The following is a 24022-nucleotide window of genomic DNA, read 5'->3' on the forward strand; positions in this document are numbered from 1 at the left end:
AGTGCACACACATTAGGAGCAGAGTAGTGAGTAGTGTACACACACACACACTGCAAACGTGGATACACACACCCGGAGCAGCGGGCAGCCTTGAGTGGCGCCCGGGGAGCGATTGGGGGTTAGGTGCCTTGCTCAAGGACACCTCAGTCATATTCCTGCCGGTACTGGAATTGAACCAGCAACCTTTGGGTCACCAGTCCAACTCTGCTACCATTAGGCCATGACTGCCCCCGGGGTATAAAGAATATTAAAAAGACTTCGTATGTTGCCAAAAAGCTGCCGCCCAGTAATAAAACCAGTCTGATCTGGATGTATCACTGTATGCATTAAAACGTTGTCTAAGTGAAAATTTTGTTTTACTCATGTGAGGAACCTGCTCGGCTACAGTACTAATAAAAGATGCTGGTCATCAGTCTGTTTTAAATAATAAAATAAAGTAAAAGTTTTATTTAAAGAAAATAGACAACTTTTCTTGCTTTTTGTGGCAAACAAATGTATAAATGTTTGAACGTTTAAAATCCCTATGCGTCTTATTTTACTCAGACTTTTGAAGTAAAATGTGTAATTTGTTGTTTTGCAACACACACACACACACACACACACACGCTATGGGATGGGTTAAAAACTAAAACATTTTCTTTAAAAAATACTAAAATAACAAAAGTAACGACCAAATTTATATACACTGTAAAGATGTTTTTGTGTGCGATCCCAGAGAATCTCCAGAAAGCTTTTGATGAAGTGTCATTCTTTAAACATCTAGCCTAAACTACTGTCGTAAAACCATTAACAAACACATTTAGGATGCACTCTTTCCCCGCCAGTTCCCCTTGTAAACACCTTCACTGTGAGTTAGATAAAGGTTTTGATTCTTTGTCTTTGGGAGCAGCGCGTGAGCGTCGATTAGGAGCGTCGCGTGAGCAGCAGTGAAGCGGGAGTTTCGGCGCAGAGTCTATTTTTGCTGCGCTGCTCGCGCTCAATTTAAGTGAAAACACACTTCCCTTTCGAGAGGTCTCTCCTATTGCGTAAGCTTACGCTATGGGAAAACTCCTTTTCTCGAGAAATATTGAAGTCTTTATGTAAAACGCATTGCAGCTGCACAGCATACAGCAATGAGCGAGGCAGCTCGGTCATTGGCTGTGCTGCGGCAACTTGCACGAATCAATGACGGGGCGACTCTGAACCCGCGTCAGAGCCCGCCAAGATGGACGTGGCCAAGGGCTATATATTGGGTACCCCGTCGTCTGAGTTCTTTAGATTTAATCTCCTTCAGCAAAGAACCTTCTCTTCGCTGATCCTCCGGATTTGTTGGAGTCTTTTCGCCGCCGTCGACAAACCTACAGCAGTACTGCTTCGAGGACGCTGGCGCCTTCAGCCGCCTTCGATCGCCCTTCTGCTAAGCCATCCGGCGCGCATCATCGCAATATCCTTTTTCAAAGCTTTCAGTGTTCGCCCCCGCGACACTTTTTCTAAAAGAGCAATTTAACAAGGCGTCAAATGCCTTCCTGCGCCTCGTGTCGAGGCCCTCTTCAGGACGGGGATCGTCACATCATTTGCGCCCGCTGCCTGGGACCGGACCACGCAGAGGCTGCCCTTACTCGAGGCGGATGTCCCGAGTGTGACGCCCTGGGCCTCACCGAGCTGCGCGCTCGCTTCGCCGTTTTCACCGCGAAAGAGCCCACCTCTTCCGTGCTGCCATCTCCTCTGGTCGAGCCGCGAAAGAAAAAACGCCGCTCACAGAGGCCGCCGGAGCACGCGGTTTGCAGTGATGTCACGCCGGGCCAATCCCCGCGTGCTTCACCGCCACCCGAAGACTCCCCGCCGCCAGTCCAGTTCACACAGGCGGACCAGCACCCCTCCAGCAGAGCGATGGGGCTCGTCTTGTTTGGCGCGTCAGGGGATGACGAAGATAAGGATGACAGTTTTTCCTGTGATGCTGCATCCGACGACTGGCCGGGCTCGTCCTTCGACCCCGCGCCTTCGACATTAGCGGGCACGAGCGCGGGCTCCAGCATGGACTCAGAGATCGTCCGCATTCTCTCTAAGGCCGTGGAAGACCTCGGGCTTGATTGGTCTTCCCCGGAAGAACCCGCCCGCAGCCGACTGGACGAGTGGTTCCTGCAGGGGCGCCGACAGGCCCCTCGACAAAGACCCTCCCCCTTCTTCCCGGAAGTTCACGACAAACTCACGAAGTCGTGGAAAGCCCCGCACTCCGCTCGCCTGAAGCCTTCTTTTTCTTTGTCGCTCTCCTCCGTGGACGGCGCGAAAGAAAGAGGCTATGAGGGGACTCCACCCCTCGAGGAGGCTGTGGCCAATCATCTGTGTCCACCCTCCAACGCTGGATGGAAAGCTAAAGCTTCTCATCCCTCGAAGCCTTGCCGGTCCACTTCAGCTCTCGCCGGTCGCGCATACGCCGCCGCCGGCCAAGCTGCATCAGCGCTTCACTCTATGGCTGTCCTCCAGGTGTTTCAAGCCAAACTTCTCCGCAGTATGGACGAGTCTGGACCCGAGCCTGAGGCATTTAAGGACCTACGCAGCGCCACTGACATAGCGCTGCGAGCTACAAAAGCCACCGCCCAATCCTTCGGCCGTGCTATGGCTAACCTGACTGTCCTTGAGCGCCATCTGTGGCTGACGCTAACAGATATGAAGGATGCAGATAAGGCGTTTTTTCTCAACGCGCCTATCTCCCAAGACGGCCTGTTTGGACCAGCGGTGAAGGAGTTCGCCGAGCGCTTCACCGAAGCCCGTAAGGACTCACAGGCTATGCGTCACTTCCTGCCCAAGCGATCTAGCTCATCGCAGAGCCGCCAACGGCCGCCTCAGCAGCAGCGAGCTAAGACTGCGCCTCCCGTTTCTCAGCCCAAACCTGAAACGGATTTTCGACGCCACTCGCGCTCTGCCAACAGGAAGCAACCGCCCGAGCGACGGGGACCTCGGCCCAAGATTGTGCTGAACCCAGAGCCTCGTAAGTCCTCCTAGCTACAGGGAGGAAAAGGGAGAGCGCGTGTCTCGCAAGAGCCGGACCGTTCTCTCCAAAACGTCTAAAGCATTACCCAGTCCCCTTACAGGCGGCTGGAAATGTCTATACAGCAGCCAATGTGCCAGCCACACAGCTCGCCCACCTGCAAACAAACGCCGTTTTCACGGCGACACACAGATATCACATAAAGAGCTATTTTCTGCCTGTGTCATTAAAGGGTCACGTGTCCACACCAAAGTGCGCATTCCCACATATCAAAACTGTCAACGCAGTGCCAAATGTTTTCCCAGCTCAGGCTGGACGCCCCATAAATGTAGATTGTGTGCCAACTGTCACGTATGCACCACTACACACAAGCACTGTTCCCACAGTTATAAACACTTCCCCAGTAAAAGCGGGAAGTTGTATAAGAGTAGCGCGTGTGCCCGCTGTTATGCACGCACCCCAACTCACAAACACTGTTTATATGGCCAAAAACCTCCCGCCATGAGCGGGAAGTTTTCTGAAAGTGGCGCGCGTGCCTACCACAGTCTATGCACCCCCACCCATAAGCACTATACACACAGTGTTAAACATTTCCCCATCTCACTCTGTGAGCATTACAGCGAGCGTGCCTGTAATCTCACACGCACCCCTGCACTCGGCATTCAGCAGAGCTGCTCAGCACGCGCCCGCGCCGCTGAAAGCTGTAAGCTCGGTATTAACACAGACCGATTCGCTGGCGGGAGCCATACGTCACTGCGACACGCCCCCGGCGACACGCCCCCGGCCAGCATTCAGCCCATATCTGTGCGAGCGAAAGCTTGGGAAAATATCCCCGACATGCCGAAATGGGTTTTGAACATAAAACACGGTTACTCGCTTCAATTCGCTCGCAGACCGCCCCGCTTCACAGCAGTGGTAGAGACGAAAGTGAGAAAAGATGTTTCACATGTTCTACGCACCGAGATGCTCAAACTGAATAGAGAAAGGCGCTATAGAAACAGTCCCCCCCTCTATGAGCGAGGCAGGTTTTTACAGCCGCTATTTTCTCGTCCCGAAAAAGGATGGTGGTCTCCGCCCCATTCTAGATCTCAGACATCTGAACAAAGCTTTAATGATTCGTTCGTTCAGAATGATAACTACCAAGCATATCCTCGCGCAAGTTCGCCCGAGGGATTGGTTTCTGTCAGTGGATCTGAAAGACGCTTACTTTCACATTCCAATAGCGCCTCATCACAGGCCTTTTCTGAGATTCGCTTTCGAGGGACAGTCATACCAGTACACAGTACTACCATTCGGCCTGTCACTGGCACCCCGTACATTTACGAAATGTATGGATGCAGCACTTTCCCCCCTGAGACAGCGGGGAGTGCGAATACTAAATTATCTCGACGATTGGCTAATACTAGCACAATCAGAGAGCCAGTTAGTGACACACAGGTCTTGGATTATCAGTCATCTAGAGTGCCTAGGTCTAAAAATCAATTTTGCAAAGAGCATGCTATCCCCCAGCCAGAATATTTCTTTTCTGGGAATAGTGCTAGACTCAGTGCAGATGACGGCGCTCACTATCCGGCGCCTTGCAACATCGTTCAGAGCGGGCGCGTGCGCCCCCGTCAAGCGGTTTTAGAGGATGCTCGGTCTCATGGCCTCAGCATCAGCTGTACTCCAGCTAGGATTGTTGCACATGCGTCCTCTCCAACGCTGGCTCAAAAGCCGTGTCCCCACTCACCCGTGGCGCCCGGGCCACTTTTTAATCAGAGCAAATCACGGCTGCATAAAAGCCCTGACGCCCTGGAAAGCTGTCGACTGGTATCAGTCCGGCGTGAGTTTGGGTGTGAACACAAGGAGAAAAATGATCACGACAGATGCCTCCAAAATAGGTTGGGGGGCCCTTTACGAGGGCAGGCCTGTCTCCGGCTTTTGGTCAAACCCGGAGAAGCGCCTACATATAAACTGTCTGGAATTGAAAGCGGTCGCTTTGGCTCTCAGAGCCCTGCTCCCGTACCTGAAGGACGAGCACGTCCTAGTCCGAACGGACAACATGACGGTAGTCTCGCATATAAATCGTCAGGGTGGACTCAGATCGAGCTCCCTGCACTCGATGGCCAGGGAGCTCCTCCTATGGTCCCAGCGCAACCTGCGCTCGCTGAGAGCAGCGCATGTGCCAGGTGTTCTGAACCAGGGAGCGGACATGCTGTCCAGAGACAAAGTTCTCCCAGGAGAATGGTCTCTCCACCCCCTGATGATTCAGTGGTTATGGCAAACCTTTGGCAGAGCAGAGGTCGACCTCTTTGCCTCCAAGGAAAATACGCACTGCCCTCTCTTCTTTTCAAAGAGCACGGACGCGCTCGCCCAAGTCTGGCCGAGCCGCCCGCTGTATGCCTTCCCTCCGGTTGCGATGCTACCTCAGGTCATCAGTCGGATCAGGGAGGAGAAATGTGCAGTGCTCCTGGTAGCCCCACTCTGGAAAAACCAGACGTGGTTTCCAGAACTGATGCAGATGATACAATCTGCCCCATGGCCGATTCCACTGAGGCTAGATCTCCTCAGGCAGGCCAACGGGATGATCCTCCATCCCCGCCCCGATCTGTGGGCCCTCCATGCGTGGCCCCTCAACGGATTCCCGGGAACCTCCCCAGTGGAGTGTTGAGAACCATCACTGAGGCGCGAGCACCCTCTACGAGGCGCTTATATGCCCAGAAATGGAAGGTGTTCAGTGACTGGTGCAAGTCCAGGAACCTGAATCCTGAGACATGCGAAGTACCGAGTGTGCTCGTTTTCTTACAAGAGCTGTTGGAGACAGGCCGCACCCCCTCCACGCTCAAAGTATATGTGGCTGCCATAGCGGCATCACATGAACCGGTCGAAAGGACGCACACTAGGGAAAAACTACCTAGTTGTTCGTTTCCTGAGGTGCGCCAGGAGGATAAATCCCCCACGCCCCCCCCTCGGTGCCGATTTGGGACCTGGCCACGGTCCTGGACGCACTTAAGCGTGCCCCGTTCGAACCCCTCCGAACTGTGCACCTTAAACAGCTCTCGCTCAAAACTGCTCTCTTGCTGGCTCTCGCCTCCGTCAAGAGAGTGGGCGACCTGCATGCGCTGTCATCAAGCGCTACCTGCCTGGAGTTTGGACCTAACGACAACAGGGTTGTCCTCAGGCCAAAACACGGGTATATTCCTAAAGTGCTCTCTACTCCATTCAGAGCACAGGTGATATCTTTGGCCGCGCTATCGTCCCCAGCAGACGAAAGTGACGCTAATTTACTCTGCCCGGTCAGGGCACTCAGAGTATATTTGGAACGTTCTGCCCTGTTCAGACAGACAGAGCAGTTGTTCGTATGCTTTGGCGGCCGCACTAAGGGTCTGGCTGTGTCAAAGCAAAGAATATCGCGCTGGATAGTTGATGCTATAGCGCTGGCTTATGAAGCCAAGGGCCTTCAGTGCCCCTTGGGCATCAGAGCTCACTCTACGAGAGGCATGGCCTCCTCGTGGGCGTGGTCGAGTGGGATACCCATTCAAGATATTTGTGCGGCTGCAGGCTGGGCCTCACCGTCCACATTTATCAGGTTTTATAACCTACAGGTCCCCTCATTGCACTCTAACATACTGTCGGTCTAACTATGCATAGGCTGGGGTGTGTACATGCTGAGCATTGTCTCCTCCCTCATAGAATCACATCTTGAATCTGATGTGGGGGATTTTTCATACATGACAGTACATAAAAATGTGCTTGTGTGTGTCTCTGGACGCCCTTTGGGCCGTTCCACGTTGTCCCCTTATAAAGCCCGCCTTCGGCTGGCTCGTTGGATAATTACTTCGCTCAAAAGCTCAGGCACCGGCCTCCGACTTAATAGAAGCGAAGTCAGCACGCACGGCGTTTTACATGGCGTTCCCATGGCGTAAGCTTACGCAATAGGAGAGACCTCTCGAAAGGGAACGACTCGGTTACTAACGTAACCTCGGTTCCCTGAGAGGAGGGAACGAGTATTGCGTAATCTGCCATGCTTGTGCTTGGTAAATTTGCTTCAGTCGATTGAACCTAAAGAACTCAGACGACGGGGCGCCCAATATATAGCCCTTGGCCACGCCCATCTTGGCGGGCTGTGACGCGCGTGGACGCGAAGCACGCTCATTGGAAGCGGGTTCAGAGTCGCCCCGTCATTGGTTCGTGCAAGTTGCCGCAGCACAGCCAATGACCGAGCTGCCTCGCTCATTGCTGTATGCTGTGCAGCTGCAATGCGTTTTACATAAAGACTTCAATATTTCTCGAGAAAAGGAGTTTTCCCATAGCGTAAGCTTACGCAATACTCGTTCCCTCCTCTCAGGGAACCGAGGTTACATTAGTAACCGAGTCGTTTTGTTGGACAAAATAATTAAGATTTCACCCAAAAAGTGCCCAATATGCACAGAATTTGCTTTTGTGGTGTGTTTTAACAAGTACTGGACTAGGCTATGTCAGAAAAGAAAATGAAGACTCAAAAATATTTATACAAAATTTACCCATTTAAACTTGTTTTTATTATTTCCCAAACGTTTCCCTGCACTTGCTCCACTTCCCCGAACTTAGCGCTTGTTTAGCCTGGCTGGACATGTGGCAGATGAGAGAAGAACTGTTTGCTAAATAAAACTTGCCATTGATGTACAAGTGATTGCAATAGGCCTGTGTGTGTGTGTGTATGTGTCCGTTTTTGTCGGGGAATCGGAATCGGCCTAGAAAATTGTAATCGGTGCATCTCTAGAAGGAATGAGAGAAAATGAGCTATTGTCATCGTCCTTTAAGGATAAATCAGTCCACACCTATTTTAGGTATAATGACCAATAGTAGTTAGGAACGTTTAGCGGGAGAGTGTTTTCTTCGTTTCCTTCTGACAGTCTAATCTGCATGTTTTATGATGATGTCAGAATTGGTCATTTTTACTCCTCTAAAGGATGGTAAAAATATTATTATACATTTTATTGTAACACACTAAACATCGTTAATTAACGCATAACAAGAGAAATGTTTCAATACCCAGAAAGATATGGCTGGAAGATATTAAAGCAGAGAAACATTCTTACACTCGACTATAAGCACTTACAGTGTAACTAACACAACTAGAAAGTTGTAACACGGCTAATATAAGCTGAGGACATTCATACACACAGGAATATATCATATACATTCTGGGATGACTAGACCTTGGAAAAAAGTTTAATAAATGTCACTATTCTGTCCTCTTTTATTAATGTTGCTTTTATGTTTCTTATTATCAGAATAATTGTTTTGTGCACTATGTTGTTGATTTACAAATGCTGTATGTTGTCATAAATTAACAGGGTTCTTTGTATTTTATCAGGTTTAGGTACTATGATGATGATGATGGTGTTGATGAAGAAATGAAGAAGTCTGCTGTAAAATTCCTGCTGAATCTCAGTGTTGCTGCAGATGAAAATGTCACAGTTACAGGAACAAGATTCTCTACTCTGCTGTCGTCTGTGTGCAGTTACAAAACCTTCCCTTTTAATCAAGAGTGGGATGAATATATTCCTGATTATCAGAGTGATTTCCTGCTGGATCTTTACTCACATGTGAAGAACTATGAGACTCAAACAGGCAGGAGTTTCCTTCCAGCATTACAGTCAGTTTTCCAGTTACCTGATGTCTGGATCATAGATCTCTCACAGAGAAAGACCTCCGTCCTCCTGGAAGTGCTGAAACTCCAGACAGAGAAGAAACCAGTATATCTGAGAGGATGTTCAGAGGAAGAGAGTGAAATGAAGAGTTTCCTTCAGTGTCTGTCCTACATCTCACAGCTGTGGTAAGATATTGAACAGCCTTTTGCTCAATATGTTTAAAAAAAGCTGGAGTAGATATTTGTGTATTATTATGGATCATTAAAAAAATATATATATTTTGTATTTACCTTTGGATGCAGAAATGTGTAAAATTGATTAAAACAAAACATTATTCTAGGGTCACAGAGAAGCTGGAAAATAGTCAGGGAAATTAAACTGACTGGTTCTAATTATTTTACACGTTCTGTCACTTTTGATTGATTTATGACTCATGATTGACAGGGAATCCTTTTGTCAAAATAAAAAGTGTTTGTGATTTACAGTGGCAAACTGACTGGTCAGTGACTGTCAAATATGTTTTACGGCGGTTATATCACACCCCATATCAATCTTATGACATTTGTTGAATCCTGGGTATCTGCTCCTTCAGTCTGTTGGGGGAAACTGTTACTGATTGTATTTTTCTTTGATTGTTGGGGGTGAAATTCACCCAAGCAGGTTTTACGTAATGTTGACACCCTGAGTGTCAAAATCTTTGTTGTTTGATCAATAGTGTAGCCTATATGTTAACTGAGTCTGAATATTTGAGTCAAGACAATCAGGAATACCATTACCCCACTGGGCGGCAGTGGCTCAGTGGTTCATGTAGGTTGTCTACAAACCGAAAGGTTGGTGGTTCGATCCCCGGTTCCACCTGACCAAGTGTCCGTGAGCAAGACACCTAACCCCGGCTGCTCCCGACGAGCCTTGCATGGCTGACACCGCCGTCGGTGTATGAATGGGTGAGTGAATGGGTGAATGAGAGGCAAATATGTAAAGCGCTTTGGTGGCCATTAGGTCTGTTAAAGCGCTATATAATTGCAGTCCATTTACCATTTACACCACACTGGCTATATTCATTACAATAACGTGTGTGTGTGTGTGTGTACACTATGTGTAGACCTGTGTGCGTGTGTGTTGCAAAACAACAAATTTAGTTAACTATTGAAATTTACGATATGCTAAAACATTTTGGTAATCTACTGATGAGAACAAAAACTGTTTTCATTAAAAAAAGGAGAACAAAATATTAAGACAAAAAACAACGTCTGTTTTCTGGATCAGCCCTAAAAGACAGACGCCTAAAACACTGGTGTCAAAGTATTGGTGTGGACAGAATTTAATAAAAGGCATGAATCATCTCACTAAATGTAAAGCGTGTCATCGATTAGTGGAAAAATATCATTTTACATACTGTATCGACATAAACTTTCACAATAGACCAGGAGAGAGGATTTCTGTATTCTTTATGGCTAATTGTCTCTTTTCCTTACACACTTTCGTAATAAATTGACCTCTTGAATTTACTTTTGTGCAAACATAATTCCTGTATAACGATTATATTTGAATTTTATTCATAGTCTTTACAAGTACATGTAACTTGGTGGTGATGGCGCAGTGGATAAGACACATGCCTTTGGTGTGAGAGACCCGGGTTCGAATCCACTGTGAGACACCAATGTGTCCCTGAGCAAGACACTTAACCCCTAGTTGCTCCAGAGGCGTGCGACCTCTGAAATATAGCAATTGTAAGTCGCTTTGGATAAAAGCGTCAGCTAAATGAATAAATGTAAATGTAACTTTATAGTTCTTAATGTGTTAACTTTATTTGAGTCACAGAACATGGTGATAACAATTGAAAACAAACTATAATCTTTAATGTTAAGCGGGACGTTGAAATAATATTATATTAAGTTGTTTAACATCCGCAGAATAGTTTAAATATAATATAATATGAAATACTGGTTTGTCAGAAAGAGAAAGCTCAGTCATATATTTAAAAAGCCTCTTAAATGAAAGGCCTGTGTTCATCACACACGTTTTCCCATGTGTGGAATAGCATGAACTTACATCGTTTTGTCTTCAGCTAAAGCAAAACACAGACCAACAAACAAACAAATGTGAACAGTGTCATCTCAGCAAGATGACTAAATCTAGTGAAGTAATAAAAAGTCATTTGCAAAACCATATTTACAAACGTGTAACAAACTTACAAATTCACATCATTTGAGCTTTCTATATTCTGTATGCATCATAAATTATATTTGTACGGCGTAACTTATTTTCTTAGTGATTTGAGGTCTTGAATTTACATGGTGATTTCTGCACACGTCATTTTTTTATTTTATCTTCTGGTTTTTACCAGAATGAGGAACTTTGTTTACCAGCCTCATGATTTCCATTACACGAGAGTAGATGTTAAAACTTCATGCTGATTTGTACTCGGCTTTCGCCAAGATAATCACCAACTAAGACGTAGCTTTACAGTAACCGATGTTTCTCCATCCATTCTTTCCATATGGTGACGTGAATTTTCTGTCTGGTGTTAATACAGTGTATTGCGCGTCAGCACACACAACGGCTGCAACCACAGTGCGGTCCCCCCATAACAACCCTCTGGATTGAGCGGAGTAGGGAACATCTCTAGGGTCTTCAAGTGGGCACCTTCCGTCCTCAGTGTTTCGTCGACTAGCCCACGACACCTCAAGAGGGCTCGACAGTGACTCTGGCGTCCCAGAGTCACCCCCTCCGTCCCCCACTCACCTCAGCCCAGCTTACTGACCTCTACTTCCCTCTTGCTGCTGAGACCTAACCACAATCTCACAATCTCTCCGCAACCCAACCATACGCGCCAACCCGTTTGACTAAGGCTGTCGAGCCCCACTGGTGCGTTAATATGCAGTTTCAGTGGCAACGGTTCCGTATAGCATACCACCTACCACAAAACACAATATCTGCCCAACCACCCGTCATCCACGCAATATACACAGGAACGTAATGACTGCGAATACTATACAACCTATACAAATAAACCAACAGTTGCTGCTGAGACCTAACCACAATCTCACCGCAACCCAACCATACGCGCCAACCCGTTTGACTAAGGCTGTCGAGCCCCACTGGTGCGTTAATATGCAGTTTCAGTGGCAACGGTTCCGTATGGCATACCACCTACCACAAAACACAATATCTGCCCAACCACCCGTCATTCACGCAATATATACAGGAACGTAATGACTGTAAATACTATACAACCTATACAAATAAACCAACAGTTGCTGCTGAGACCTAACCACAATCTCACAATCTCTCCGCAACCCAACCATACGCGCCAACCCGTTTGACTAAGGTTGTCGAGCCCCACTGGTGCGTTAATATGCAGTTTCAGTGGCAACGGTTCCGTATGGCATACCACCTACCGCAAAACACAATATCTGCCCAACCACCCGTCATTCACGCAATATACACAGGAACGTAATGACTGTAAATACTATACAACCTATACAAATAAACCAACAGACCTTTCAAGTTTTCAAGAATTCTACGAAACCGTAGCATGGCGGCCTGTACACAGCCAGCTAGAATCTTTCAGTCTCAACCACAGCCAGTTGCTGCTCCTTTCTGCTGCTTCAGATAAGTTCTTTACTGTACGACGCAACTCTTGGCCACTGAATCCGACGTCTCTGAGGAACCGGGTTGTAGAGTGTGCCACAAAACCACGACAACCCACTTCCACTGGATAAACCTGGACTCTCCATCCTCGCTGTTCTGCTTCAGTGGCCAGATGAGCATACCGCAGTTTCTTCCTCTCATATGCCTCATCTACCGCATCCTCCCATGGCACTGTTAACTCTATCAGTTGAACAATGCGTGCTGATCCAGACCACAAAACAATATCTGGCCGTAGGTTAGTGGTGGCAATCTCAGGTGGAAAAATAAGCCGTTGATCAAGATCAACCAGCATCTTCCAGTCCCTAGCAGCTTCCAGTTGTCCCGGGCGAGAATTGGTGTTAGCACCTTTTCTTGGTGGTTGCTCGCCTGGGCGGAGGAATATTGTCTTCTGCGTGTAATGTTTTTCTAGAACAGGCGGCAATTTATTGGTCATACTACGCTTGCCTTCCAATGCTAAAGCCAAACATCGCAATACTTGGTCATGGCGCCAAGTAAACCGACCCTGGCTAAGAGCCACCTTACATCCTGTCAAAATGTGCCTTAATGTGGCAGGTGATGAACACAAAGGACAAGATGGATCCTCTCCTACCCAGAGGTTTAGGTTCTGCGGTGATGGGAGAACATCATATGTTGACCTAATAAGGAAACTGATCCTACTCTCTTCCATTGACCAAAGGTCTTGCCAGCCCATTTTGCGTTGTTCCACACTCTCCCATCTCATCCACTCTCCCTGCTTGGCCTGGGAAATGGCCTTTATACATCTCATCCTCTCCTCCTGCTTTCGCACCTCGTTGACTACCAGCTTCCTCCTTTGGGCTGGGACTGCCTTGTGCCATTTAGGAGGAGCTAAACTGAGCCCAAAACCCCCTCTTCCATGCTGTACCTGTCCCACGATATCCCCAATTTGAAGGTCAGCCTTTGCCTCTACTACAGATTTCTTTGCTGACCACTTTCTACCAGTTTTTACCACAGGGGCTGTCTCCCTTACACATTTGTCGTGTGACTCTGCTAAAGTCATTTCCAGTCTGACCTTGGCACACTTAAACTCCTCGGTTAAAGCAGAGACTGGCAGCTGCAATACTCCTTTACTATAAAGTCCCACTCTGCTGAGGCAGCGTGGAACTCCCAACCATTTCCTGATGTATGAACTTATTAACGCTTCCAGCTTATCCACTGTTGTCAAAGAAACCTCATACACAGTCAGTGGCCACAGCAACCTTGGCAGTAGACCAAACTGAAAGCACCAGAGTTTCAGTTTGCCTGGTAGAGCACAGCTGTTTATGCTCTTCAACCCTTCCACTGCTTGTCGTCTAACTTCTCCCACTCGAACTGTGTCCTTTAGATCCCCTTCGTACCATCTCCCTAGACTCTTCACTGGCTTCTGAGAAACTGTTGGTATTGCCTCACCATTAATGAAGAATGTTTTATCTACTACCTTGCCTTTAATTATGGAGATGCTCCTTGATTTAGAGGGCTTAAATTGCATTCGTGCCCATTCAATATTATCTGTTAACTTCCCCAATAACCGATTAGTGCAGGCTACCGTTGTAGTCATGGTTGTCATGTCATCCATGTATGCTCTCAAACTTTAATGAATGTGCAGCTCTCAGTGCAATAGTCAGATGTGATTCAGTTGTAACAGATTAAGTGTAAAACAGCAAAACTTACTTTTCGTGTTGATGCTTTGTGTAATCCGAAATCATAGATAGCTGTAAAGTTGCACTAAAAGAAATATCAATTTAGTCAAACACTCTCAAGCTGAAAGACTATCAATTCTTTATTTGCATTTATTCCTTTAAACACTGAATGTTGACAGTTCTCAAAGAAGAGTCCAACAAACTAAATAGTGCTATCTGAATAAGACGAATAACACTAGTGGAGTGATAAAAACATCACTTACAAAACAACATTTACAAACTTTCACAATTGCTCACGAATGGATTTTGTGTATTTATTATAAATGTTACTTTTCAATGTATGCTGTGCCCTCTTTTCTTACTGATTTGGTCTTTTGAATTGTACACGTGTTTTGGAAACACATACAGTAACTCCTGTATAAAGATTATGTTTGAAATGATTCAAGAGTGTGAAACTTTGCATCACAGCTGTGTGACAAAATACCCCTGACAAAATATGTTGCCGTGTAAAAATCGAACTATATATTGTGTCGCTTTGATAGAATGGGATAGGATGATAATAGACACCTAAGGTATGATTTGAAATGTAGGTTTGTCAAAAGAAAAAATGGTTCAATCATTCATTTAAAACGTTTTTAAGTGAAGATTGTGTTTTACTCATGTGAGGAAACTGCTCAGCTACAGTACTAATAAAAGATGCTGGTCATCAGTCTGTTTTAAATAATAAATGAAGTAAAAGTTTTATTTAAAGAAAATAGACAACTTTCCTTGCTTTTTGTGGCAAACAAATGTATAAATGTTTGAACGTTTAAAATCCCTATGCGTCTTAATTTACTCAGAATTTTTGAAGTAAAATGTGTAATTTGTTGTTTTGCAACACACACACACACACACACACACACACACACACACACACACACACACACACACACACACACACACACGTTATTATAATGAATATAGCCAGTGTGGTGTAGGGGTAATGGTATTCCTGATTGTCTTGACTCAAATATTCAGACTCAGTTAACATATAGGCTACACTATTGATCAAACAACAAAGATTTTGACACTCAGGGTGTCAACATTGCGTAAAACCTGCTTGGGTGAATTTCACCCCCAACAATCAAAGGAAAATACAATCAGCAACAGTTTCCCCAACAGACTGAAGCAGATACCCAGGATTCAACAAATGTCATAAGATTGATCTGGGGTGTGATATAACCGCCGTAAAACATATTTGACAGTCACTGACCAGTCAGTTTGGCACTGTAAATCAGAAACTTTCTAAATAAATGACTGAACCTTTTTTTCTTTTGACAAACATACATTTCAACCACAAGGGACACATGTTGATTCCTAAGTTTCGGGTACAGAATTCAACTCTGATGTGACTGAGCTTGTTTAACATGATATAACTGTCAATTATCACAGTAATAAACAGTTCACTTGCATTTGCTAGCTAACTATTGAAATTTACGATATGCTAAAACATTTTGTTATTCTGTTGATGAGAACAAAAACAGCATGTTTTCATAAAAAAAAAAAAGGAGAACAAAATATTATGACTGTGAGAAAGTGAACCTCACTTCTCACTGTTACGCACTCCCGCATTGACTGTGAATGGGGTTGTGTTTAAAGAGAAGGCTGGCGCGAGGCTAGGCGCCATTAACTCATTCGCGTTGATTTGTTTGTAGCGCGGTTAGTCCGCGATTTCATTCACAACACTCAAAACTAATTTGTCACTGCTTATAACTTCCTACTTTACCACCTCCATGACATGTAGTGCGGTACCCACTAGTTCATGTCCCATTTACTCCCTGTTTCTGGCTAAAATCCTAGTGAATTCATACATATTACGACTCACGCATTTCCTGCATCCCGGTCCGGTTTGACTGCTCCTATGCGGATGCGCGCGACGATGTAGGGGCAGTATTTATCCTTGTCAAAGGGCAGAGGGTGCAGAGCATTGGTCACAGGGGTGTTTGTTTGTAATAATGTTTTGTATGTATATGGGTGGTGTGAATAGGTGGTGTAAATGTTGTATAAAATGATAGTGATATGATGATACTATTTTATTTTCATGTAATGTTTATTTTCTACTTAACTTACAGCTTATTTATGGCCTTAGGCTAAAGGTAATACCCTGATTGTTGGTATGGTCCAATTGGTCCTGAATGGGCCAATTTGGCTTAATGCTCTGGCCCATTTAACAGGGTCTCATTCTGCATTAGGAAGAGGGAGAGTGAGTACTAGCTTGCGGTGAGGTTATGTACAAAGGGTTTGCTGTACTATCGTTGAAAAGCTAGAAGCATTGTGCTATTTTGATTTATTTTTGATTATTTTGTTTTCTTGACTTCTGAGTTAAAATATAAATAAACTTTATTCTATTTTTGGAACAATTGAGCTCTGGTAACCGTCTTTTCCACCTCCACCATCTAAAGCCAGTGAGCCTACACATCCCAGTAGCTATTTGGGGTGCCACTCGGTACCCCACAATGACATAAAACACAACGTCAGTTTTCTGTAGTGATGGTCAGATCGAGGCTTCGTGAAGCAATGAAACAGTTGTACCAAATGGTCCATATTGTTTCGAGGCTTTGAATCAATCCGACACCCGTCTCAACGGTGACACCTAGTGGTCACTTGCAGGTGTTGATCTGAAACAACCTTGACGAGCCATGAAATTTTTTTTTTTATTATTATTGTACTTTTCTAATATGTGAATCTTGTAACCTATAGGCTCCTCCCTGTGCATAATGTTATTTTGGTCCTGCAAAATGAATATTAATAAAATAAATCAAGGCACAATGTCTCACTTTTTTACATATTTTTATTCAAAAATATTAATTTTTCTGCTGTGGAAGGACTTCGCCTACTTCTTTTTTTACAGATAATTTCTCCAGCCTTTGAAAAAATCCTCTCACAAGGGACACTTGTTGCTGGCATGCAAAGATATTTTTTAGCTAGGACATACAAATGAGGAAAGATTACTGCTCTCTCTTTCCAGTAAGTTAGTGGATCATGAGTTCTGGGCAAATACGCATCGTTGATGTATTTTTTCACTTCCACTGTGGCATCAGCTGTAGCATTGTGTATCATCTGGGTTTGATGGATACGAGTAAAAAAAAGTTCCCATAAAATGCCCTGTGTTACTACTGGTGTTGATGTTGATGGTGATGGTGATGGTGATGGTGATGATGTTGATGGTGATGGATACATCTATGCATACCTTGCTTAGATGGCCCAGCAGTGTCAGTAGCAGGCCTAGGTACAGGGGGAATACCATCCTCTGCACCCTGCAAAATGGCAGGATGAGTGCTCCTCAAATGGCGCATCATGGATGATGTATTGTTGCAGTAGGCGAGCTGCCGATCACAATACACACATCTCACTTTATTTGGGGTTTCTAAATGGAAATGCTCCCACACCACAGATGTACGGCATCTCTTCTGGGGAGCCTCCATTTTATCTATCTATCCAAATCTATCTAGATATGTATCTCTAATCTATCTATGTAATTAGATATATGTATCTACAATCTATCTATGTATTTAGATATGTATATATAATATGTATATATAATCTATGTATATAGAAATATATCTATAATCTATGTATCTATAATCTAGCTATGTATTTAGATATGTATCTATAAATGTATCTATAATCTATGTATTTATATATGTTGGGTATCTTTAATCTATCTATATATGTATCTATATATCTATCTATCTATCTATCTATCTATCTATATATATATATATATATATATATATATATATATATATATATATATATATATTAATCTAGCTGTCTATATATATATTTATATCTATGTATCTATTAATGTGTCACTATATGTATATCTGTGTCTCTAGCCTATCAGTCAATGTGTTGTGTAAATTTAAATGTAAGCCTAAATATAACTAAACAAATCGCACTATAAATGTCACTATATCACCAAAAATCCGCTATCTCAAAATCAAACTCCTCTCACAAAAACCCACGAGGTCAATATGCATTGATTTCACTTTTATACAGATGTGCGATTGTGTGGTCTGTTTCCGACCGTGTCAATTAAACGCTGATTCGGCGGATCACACATGATGAAACATTAGTGAAACACTTCGAGGCTTCGTTTGGCCATAGTCACGTGACATGGGTGTTTTGAATCACGCTTCGAATCAGTGTTTCGAAACATCTGCGCTTCGGGATCTCGCAAAGCTTCGGAACGACTGTTTCGCGTCAGCCATCCCTATCAAACCTAAAAGACAGACGCCTAAAACACTGGTGTCAAAGTATTGGTGTGGACAGAATTTAAAAAAAGGCATGAATCATCTCACCTTTCACTTAAAATTACTACTTAGTAAGTTTTATTTAAAGAAAATAGACAACTTTCCTTGCTTTTTGTGGCAAACAAATGTATAAATGTTTGAACGTTTAAAATCCCTATGCGTCTTAATTTACTCAGAATTTTGAAGTAAAATATGTAATTTGTTGTTTTTCAAATTACACACACACACAACACACACACACACACACTATGGGTTGGGTTTCAGAACTAAAACATTTTCTTTCAAAAATACTAAAATAACAAAAATAACGACCAAATCTCGTATCTCTCACGGGGGAGCGACGACAGTGGAGATGGAGAGAGGACAGGCCTGGACTGGTTTTGTGTTTGTTTTGTTATATGCGACAGCAGTCGTCTGTGAGGGGCTGCTGTCTTTTACTTTCATTTTGTATTTGTTTTATTTTGTATATTAAAATGTGTTTAATGTTCGCCGTTCCCCCCTCCTTCCCATAACATCTAACTTTGTTACATAAGTTACACATTTTATTGTAACACACTAAACATCGTTAATTAAGGCGTAACGAGAGGAATATTTCAATAACAAGAAAGTTATGGCTGGCATATATTAAAGCGAAGAAACATTCTTACACTGGACTATAAGCACTTACAGTTGTACTTAAAGTTGTAACTATAGGCTAATATAAGCTGAGGATATTCATACACACAGGAATATATCATATACATTCTGGGATGACTAGACCTTGGAAAAAGTGTAATAAATGTCACTATTCTGTCCTCTTTTATTAATGTTGTTTTTATGTTTCTTATTAGAATATTTGTTTTTGTGTACTATATAGTTGAATTATAAATGCTGTACTGTATGTTGTCATAAATTAACGGGATCTTTCTCTGTATTTTATCATGTTTAGGTTTGATGATATTTATTGTAATGAAGAAATGAAGAAGTCTGCAGTAAAATTCCTGCTGAATCTCAGTGTTGCTGCAGATGAAAATGTCACAGTTACAGGAACAAGATTCTCTACTCTGCTGTCGTCTGTGTGCAGTTACAAAACCTTCCCTTTTAATCAAGAGTGGGATGAATATATTCCTGATTATCAGAGTGATTTCCTGCTGGATCTTTACTCACATGTGAAGAACTATGAGACTCAAACAGGCAGGAGTTTCCTTCCAGCATTACAGTCAGTTTTCCAGTTACCTGATGTCTGGATCATAGATCTCTCACAGAGAAAGACCTCCGTCCTCCTGGAAGTGCTGAAACTCCAGACAGAGAAGAAACCAGTAGATCTGAGAGGATGTTCAGAGGAAGAGAGTGAAATGAAGAGTTTCCTTCAGTGTCTGTCCTACATCTCACAGCTGAGGTGAGAGAATCTACAACAAATTGTGATTTGGGCCATGAAAAATCTAGAAAATAAATTTTAAAAAAGTTAAAATATGTAACTATTCTAGTAAAATATGGAATCGTTTTGCTCAGTTATGCTCAGCTCTAAAATTTGATACATTTTTTGCACTCTTTGTTGCATGGAAGCCTATTAGTTGAAGGACTAATTTATATACTGAAAACATTTACTGACGCTCCAGAAGGAAACACAATGCATTAAAATGCAGGGGGGTGTAAATATTTACACAGTATGATTGGGGGTAAATTTTTCTTATTTTGTCATCTGGAAATCTGTAAGTATTTTATGTAGCTTTATTAAAAAAGTAAAGTTGTAGCAGTACTAAAGTTTAGTGAAGTTTAGAATAAGATCTTAAAATAAATAAGGATGATCCAATCCTCCTTTTCAAAGGTTTACACCCACCAGCTCTGTGTTGTGTTGCCTTGAGCATCAGTGAATGTTTGCAGCTTTTGATCATTCAGGAAACAACACATATGAACTGGATCTTTTGTGTAAATTCAGTTATTATTATGTCTTGTGGTCTATATGTAAACAAACATCATGTGACTTGAACTGTACATATATTTAAAGTTCCTCTCAAATTACTGTACATGCAATAAACAATACTAAGTAGTTTATTTTTCATAGAAAGTATTGAAAAGACAAAGAAGGTATTACAAAAACTGCAAAAAATGCATTGTATCTAGTATTTAATACAATTTCTTTAGAAATCAAAGTGAATCATTCTGAATTTGCAAAAAAAAATAAAAGAAAAACAAAAGAGTAAATCATAAATTTAATCAAGTGTGACCAACTAACATCAGGTATTTTTTCAAAATTCCCCCCAAATCATGTGATCCTAGAACGGTCCTGTGCGAGACGCGAGCACACCTTTCAAACACGTCCGTCTAGCGCATGATTAAATTGAAAAACAATGGACAAGTTGCACAGTGGATGGAAAAACATGTTCTGTGTGAACTGGCCCTATAAGAGTCTTTGGATTTTTTACACATGAAATACAATGCATTGTTAATTTCTTTTTCCAATTGTAATGAGTCATATTAATTCATCTAGTCATTTTGATCAAGTATTTATTGTATTTTCCAGCTGTTCTGAGCGGTGTTTGTTAACTTTAGTTAAAGTGGTTCAGCTCAGAGAGGATCCAGAGCTGGAGACTTCACTGTTGGAGGTTCTTGGCTCCTCCGTCAGTCTGAAAGGACGTTTACCCAGTAAAACCTGCAGGTCTGTGGGAAGAGTCTTACGTTTCTCTTCTGACAGACTCAACCTCTCTCTAAAACCTAAAGCCATCTCTATAAGAGGAACCAGGCTTCTCTTCAGACACATCACACACATACACACACTCAGGTACAGACAGCATTATAAATAACCATTTCAAATGTTGATCTTGATTAATTTTCCTGAATTGAGATTTGCTAATATTTACAGTGTGTATTGTTTTTTCAGGCTGAGTGGTTATATGGTGCTGAGAATAGTGCAGGTGTTGAGGTCAATGAGGGTTCAAACTCCCGTCACTGTTCATGAACTCACACTTGATCTGAATGGTAAACCGCTGTCAGAGAGGAAGTGGTCCAGAGTCCTGAGCAGTTTGGCCATTTTTCTGAGACTCTGGACTGTCCAGTGTTTGAACCTGACTGAATGCAAGATGGCGTCTGTTTCTCTATCTGTCCTGCTGTGTCACCCGGCCCCAGTGATTCTCAGGTATAAGACTATACGACACATCTCAGCAGTGTTTGACCTTATATTTATCATGGCATAGAGATGAATCAGTTAATTCTGTGTGTGTAGACCATCTAAAGAGAGTCTCCAGAAGCTGGTTGAATGTGTCTATGAAGCTCAGGAAGAGGAACTGACTCAGCACTTCCTGCAGAAAGTGGGCGGAGATCTGACTTCCTGTTCCTTGAGCTGGGAAGAGCTTCACTATTTCCTGCAGCACAGAATTCAACAAATATCTGTGGACTTCAGGAAGAGCAACATTCAGTGCAACGTCAGAGAAATTCTGCCATTTCTGAACAGGATTCAGTTTAAACGGTAAGCTATTCAATAAATTATTTCTATCTCAAAAACTTCTTTAGAAATGATATAAAACCTCTAAATGAATGGCAAAATTTAAAGGTTTTATTTTTTCATATAACATCTCGATCTGAAAAAGAAGTGATAAAAAAGATCAATCTTTAATCATGATGATGTGTGTGTGTGTGTGTGCAGGATGAGCTCTCTCTTCCTGCTGTCTGTAATCAGAGAGATCTACGAGAGCGGCTCTGTTGGGTTTGTGTTCAGTCTGTTGAGTTCAGTGAAGAACTACATCAGCTTGCAGAGCAGAGATCTGGACTCTGTCCACTGTGCGGCGCTGCGCTTCACTCTGCAGCACTGCACTGCAGTTTCACTCGACCTGCTGTGGACCTCCATACCAGAGGAGGAGCTGGAGAGCATCGTGCCTCTCTTCAGACACGTGTCCCACATCAGGTCTCGCTGCTTTACTCTGGAGATGCTTCTCAATGCGAAGGCTGCGTTCCTCCTTCACCACTTCTTCTGAAGCATTAAACACTGCAGTCTAGTATATCTGATAGTAAAAATATATTTTTTGAAGAAAATAAAACTATATATATACTTTATCTTTTTTGACTTAATGTAGAACTAAATGGCAATCATCCATGGTCTCAAAGGCTGCTTTCCAAAGATCCTGCAAACTGAATTGGACAGTGTTGTATGACGTGAAAGTCGAGATATGCAGCCTTTCATTTGAGAAACTCCTTATTTCTCTCTTTCTCCTCTTTCTCTCGGCCTGTTTGTTTCATTCAACAGATTCTGTTTTATATAAAAGCCTTATGGAAGGCTTGCGTTATTTTGCAACTAGTTAAAGACAAATTATTTTGTTAGTTGTATTTTATAGGGGGGGGGGGGGGATTAATAAAATCATTCCCATCCATACAGTGTTTTAAGATACTGTGACTCTCAGCTGGTACTGATGATCCGTGTGTGTGTGTGTGTGTGTGTTTGTTTTTGTGATTTGTGAGGACAAAAATGTGTATAATGACATGGATATTACACTGGTATTACAACTTGAACGTGATTAATGAGGACATTTCCTGAGTCCTCATATTTCAAACGGCTTTAAAAACATATTATGCAGTGTTTATTAAAAATGTAAAAATGCAGAATGTCTCCTGTGACGGGCAGGTTTAGGGATGGGGCAGTGTAAGGGAATAGAATATACAGTTTGTCCAGTATAAAAACCATTACGCCTATGGAATGTCCTCACAAAGTGTGTGTGTGTGTGTGTGTGTTCAATGTTGATGATGTGTTTGTGTGTGTTCAGTGTTGATGATGTGTTTGTGTGTGCTCAGTGTTGATGATGTGTTTGTGTGTGTTCAGTGTTGATGATGTGTTTGTGTGTGTTCAGTGTTGATGATGTGTGTGTGTGTGTGTGTGCTCAGTGTTGATGATGTGTTTGTGTGTGTTCAGTGTTGATGATGTGTTTGTGTGTGCTCAGTGTTGATGATGTGTTTGTGTGTGTTCAGTGTTAATGATGTGTGTGTGTGTGTGTGTGTGTGTGTGTGTGTGTGTTGTGTGTGTGTGTGTGTGTGTGTGTTCAGTGTTGTTGATGTGTGTTCAGTGTTGATGATGTGTGTTCAGTGATGATGACGTGTCTGTGTGTGTGTTAAATGTTGATGATGTGTGTTAATTGTTAATGGTGTGTGTGTGTGTGTGTGTGTTCAGTGTTGATGATGATGGTGTGTGTGTGTGTGTGTGCTCAGTGCTGATGATGAAGATGTGTGTGTGTTCAGTGTTGATGATGTGTGTGTGTGTGTGTGTGTGTGTGCGTGCGTGCGTGTGTGTGCGTGTGTGTGTGTTCAGTGTTGATGATGATGTGTGTGTGTGTGTGTTCAGTGTTGATGATGATGTGTGTGTGTTCAGTGTTGATGATGTGTGTGTGTGCGTGTGTGCGTGTGTGTTCAGTGTTGATAGTGTGTGTGTGTGTTCAGTGTTAATGATGTGTGTGTGTTCAGTGTTGATGTGTGTGTGTGTGTGCTTGTGCGTGTGCGTGCGTGTGTGCGTGTGTTCAGTGTTGATGGTGTGTGTGTGTTCAGTGTTGATGGTGTGTGTGTGTGCGTGCGTGTGTGCGTGTGTACGTGTGTGCGTGTGTGTGTGTTCAGTGTTGATGATGATGATGTGTGTGTCTGTGTGTGTGTTCAGTGTTGATGATGATGATGTGTGTGTGTTCAGTGTTGATGATGTGTGTGTGTGTGTGTGTGCGTGCGTGTGTGTGTGCGTGTGTGTTCAGTGTTGATGATGTGTGTGTGTTCAGTGTTAATGATGTGTGTGTGTTCAGTGTTGATGATGTGTTTGTGTGTGCTCAGTGTTGATGATGTGTTTGTGTGTGTTCAGTGTTGATGATGTGTTTGTGTGTGTTCAGTGTTGATGATGTGTGTGTGTGT

At 43.4% G+C, this 24022-nt stretch overlaps 1 protein-coding gene across 2 annotated transcripts in view; it reads left to right on the forward strand.

Moving 5' to 3' along the window:
- Nucleotides 1-24022, forward strand: part of LOC143722311 (uncharacterized) — a 66152-nt gene that overhangs the window by 36151 nt on the left and 5979 nt on the right. For both annotated transcript variants that reach the window (XM_077213649.1, XM_077213648.1), the window contains 6 exons: nt 8307-8768; nt 19098-19547; nt 20673-20930; nt 21030-21284; nt 21372-21614; nt 21792-22049. In XM_077213649.1, coding sequence (XP_077069764.1) covers nt 8307-8768; nt 19098-19547; nt 20673-20930; nt 21030-21284; nt 21372-21614; nt 21792-22049 — 1926 coding nt within the window. The remainder of the gene's footprint in view (nt 1-8306; nt 8769-19097; nt 19548-20672; nt 20931-21029; nt 21285-21371; nt 21615-21791; nt 22050-24022) is intronic.

The sequence above is a fragment of the Siphateles boraxobius genome, unplaced genomic scaffold (assembly GCF_051911475.1).
Source record: "Siphateles boraxobius isolate OS27281-9 unplaced genomic scaffold, OSU_SipBor_1 66, whole genome shotgun sequence".
Classification (NCBI taxonomy): domain Eukaryota; kingdom Metazoa; phylum Chordata; class Actinopteri; order Cypriniformes; family Leuciscidae; genus Siphateles; species Siphateles boraxobius.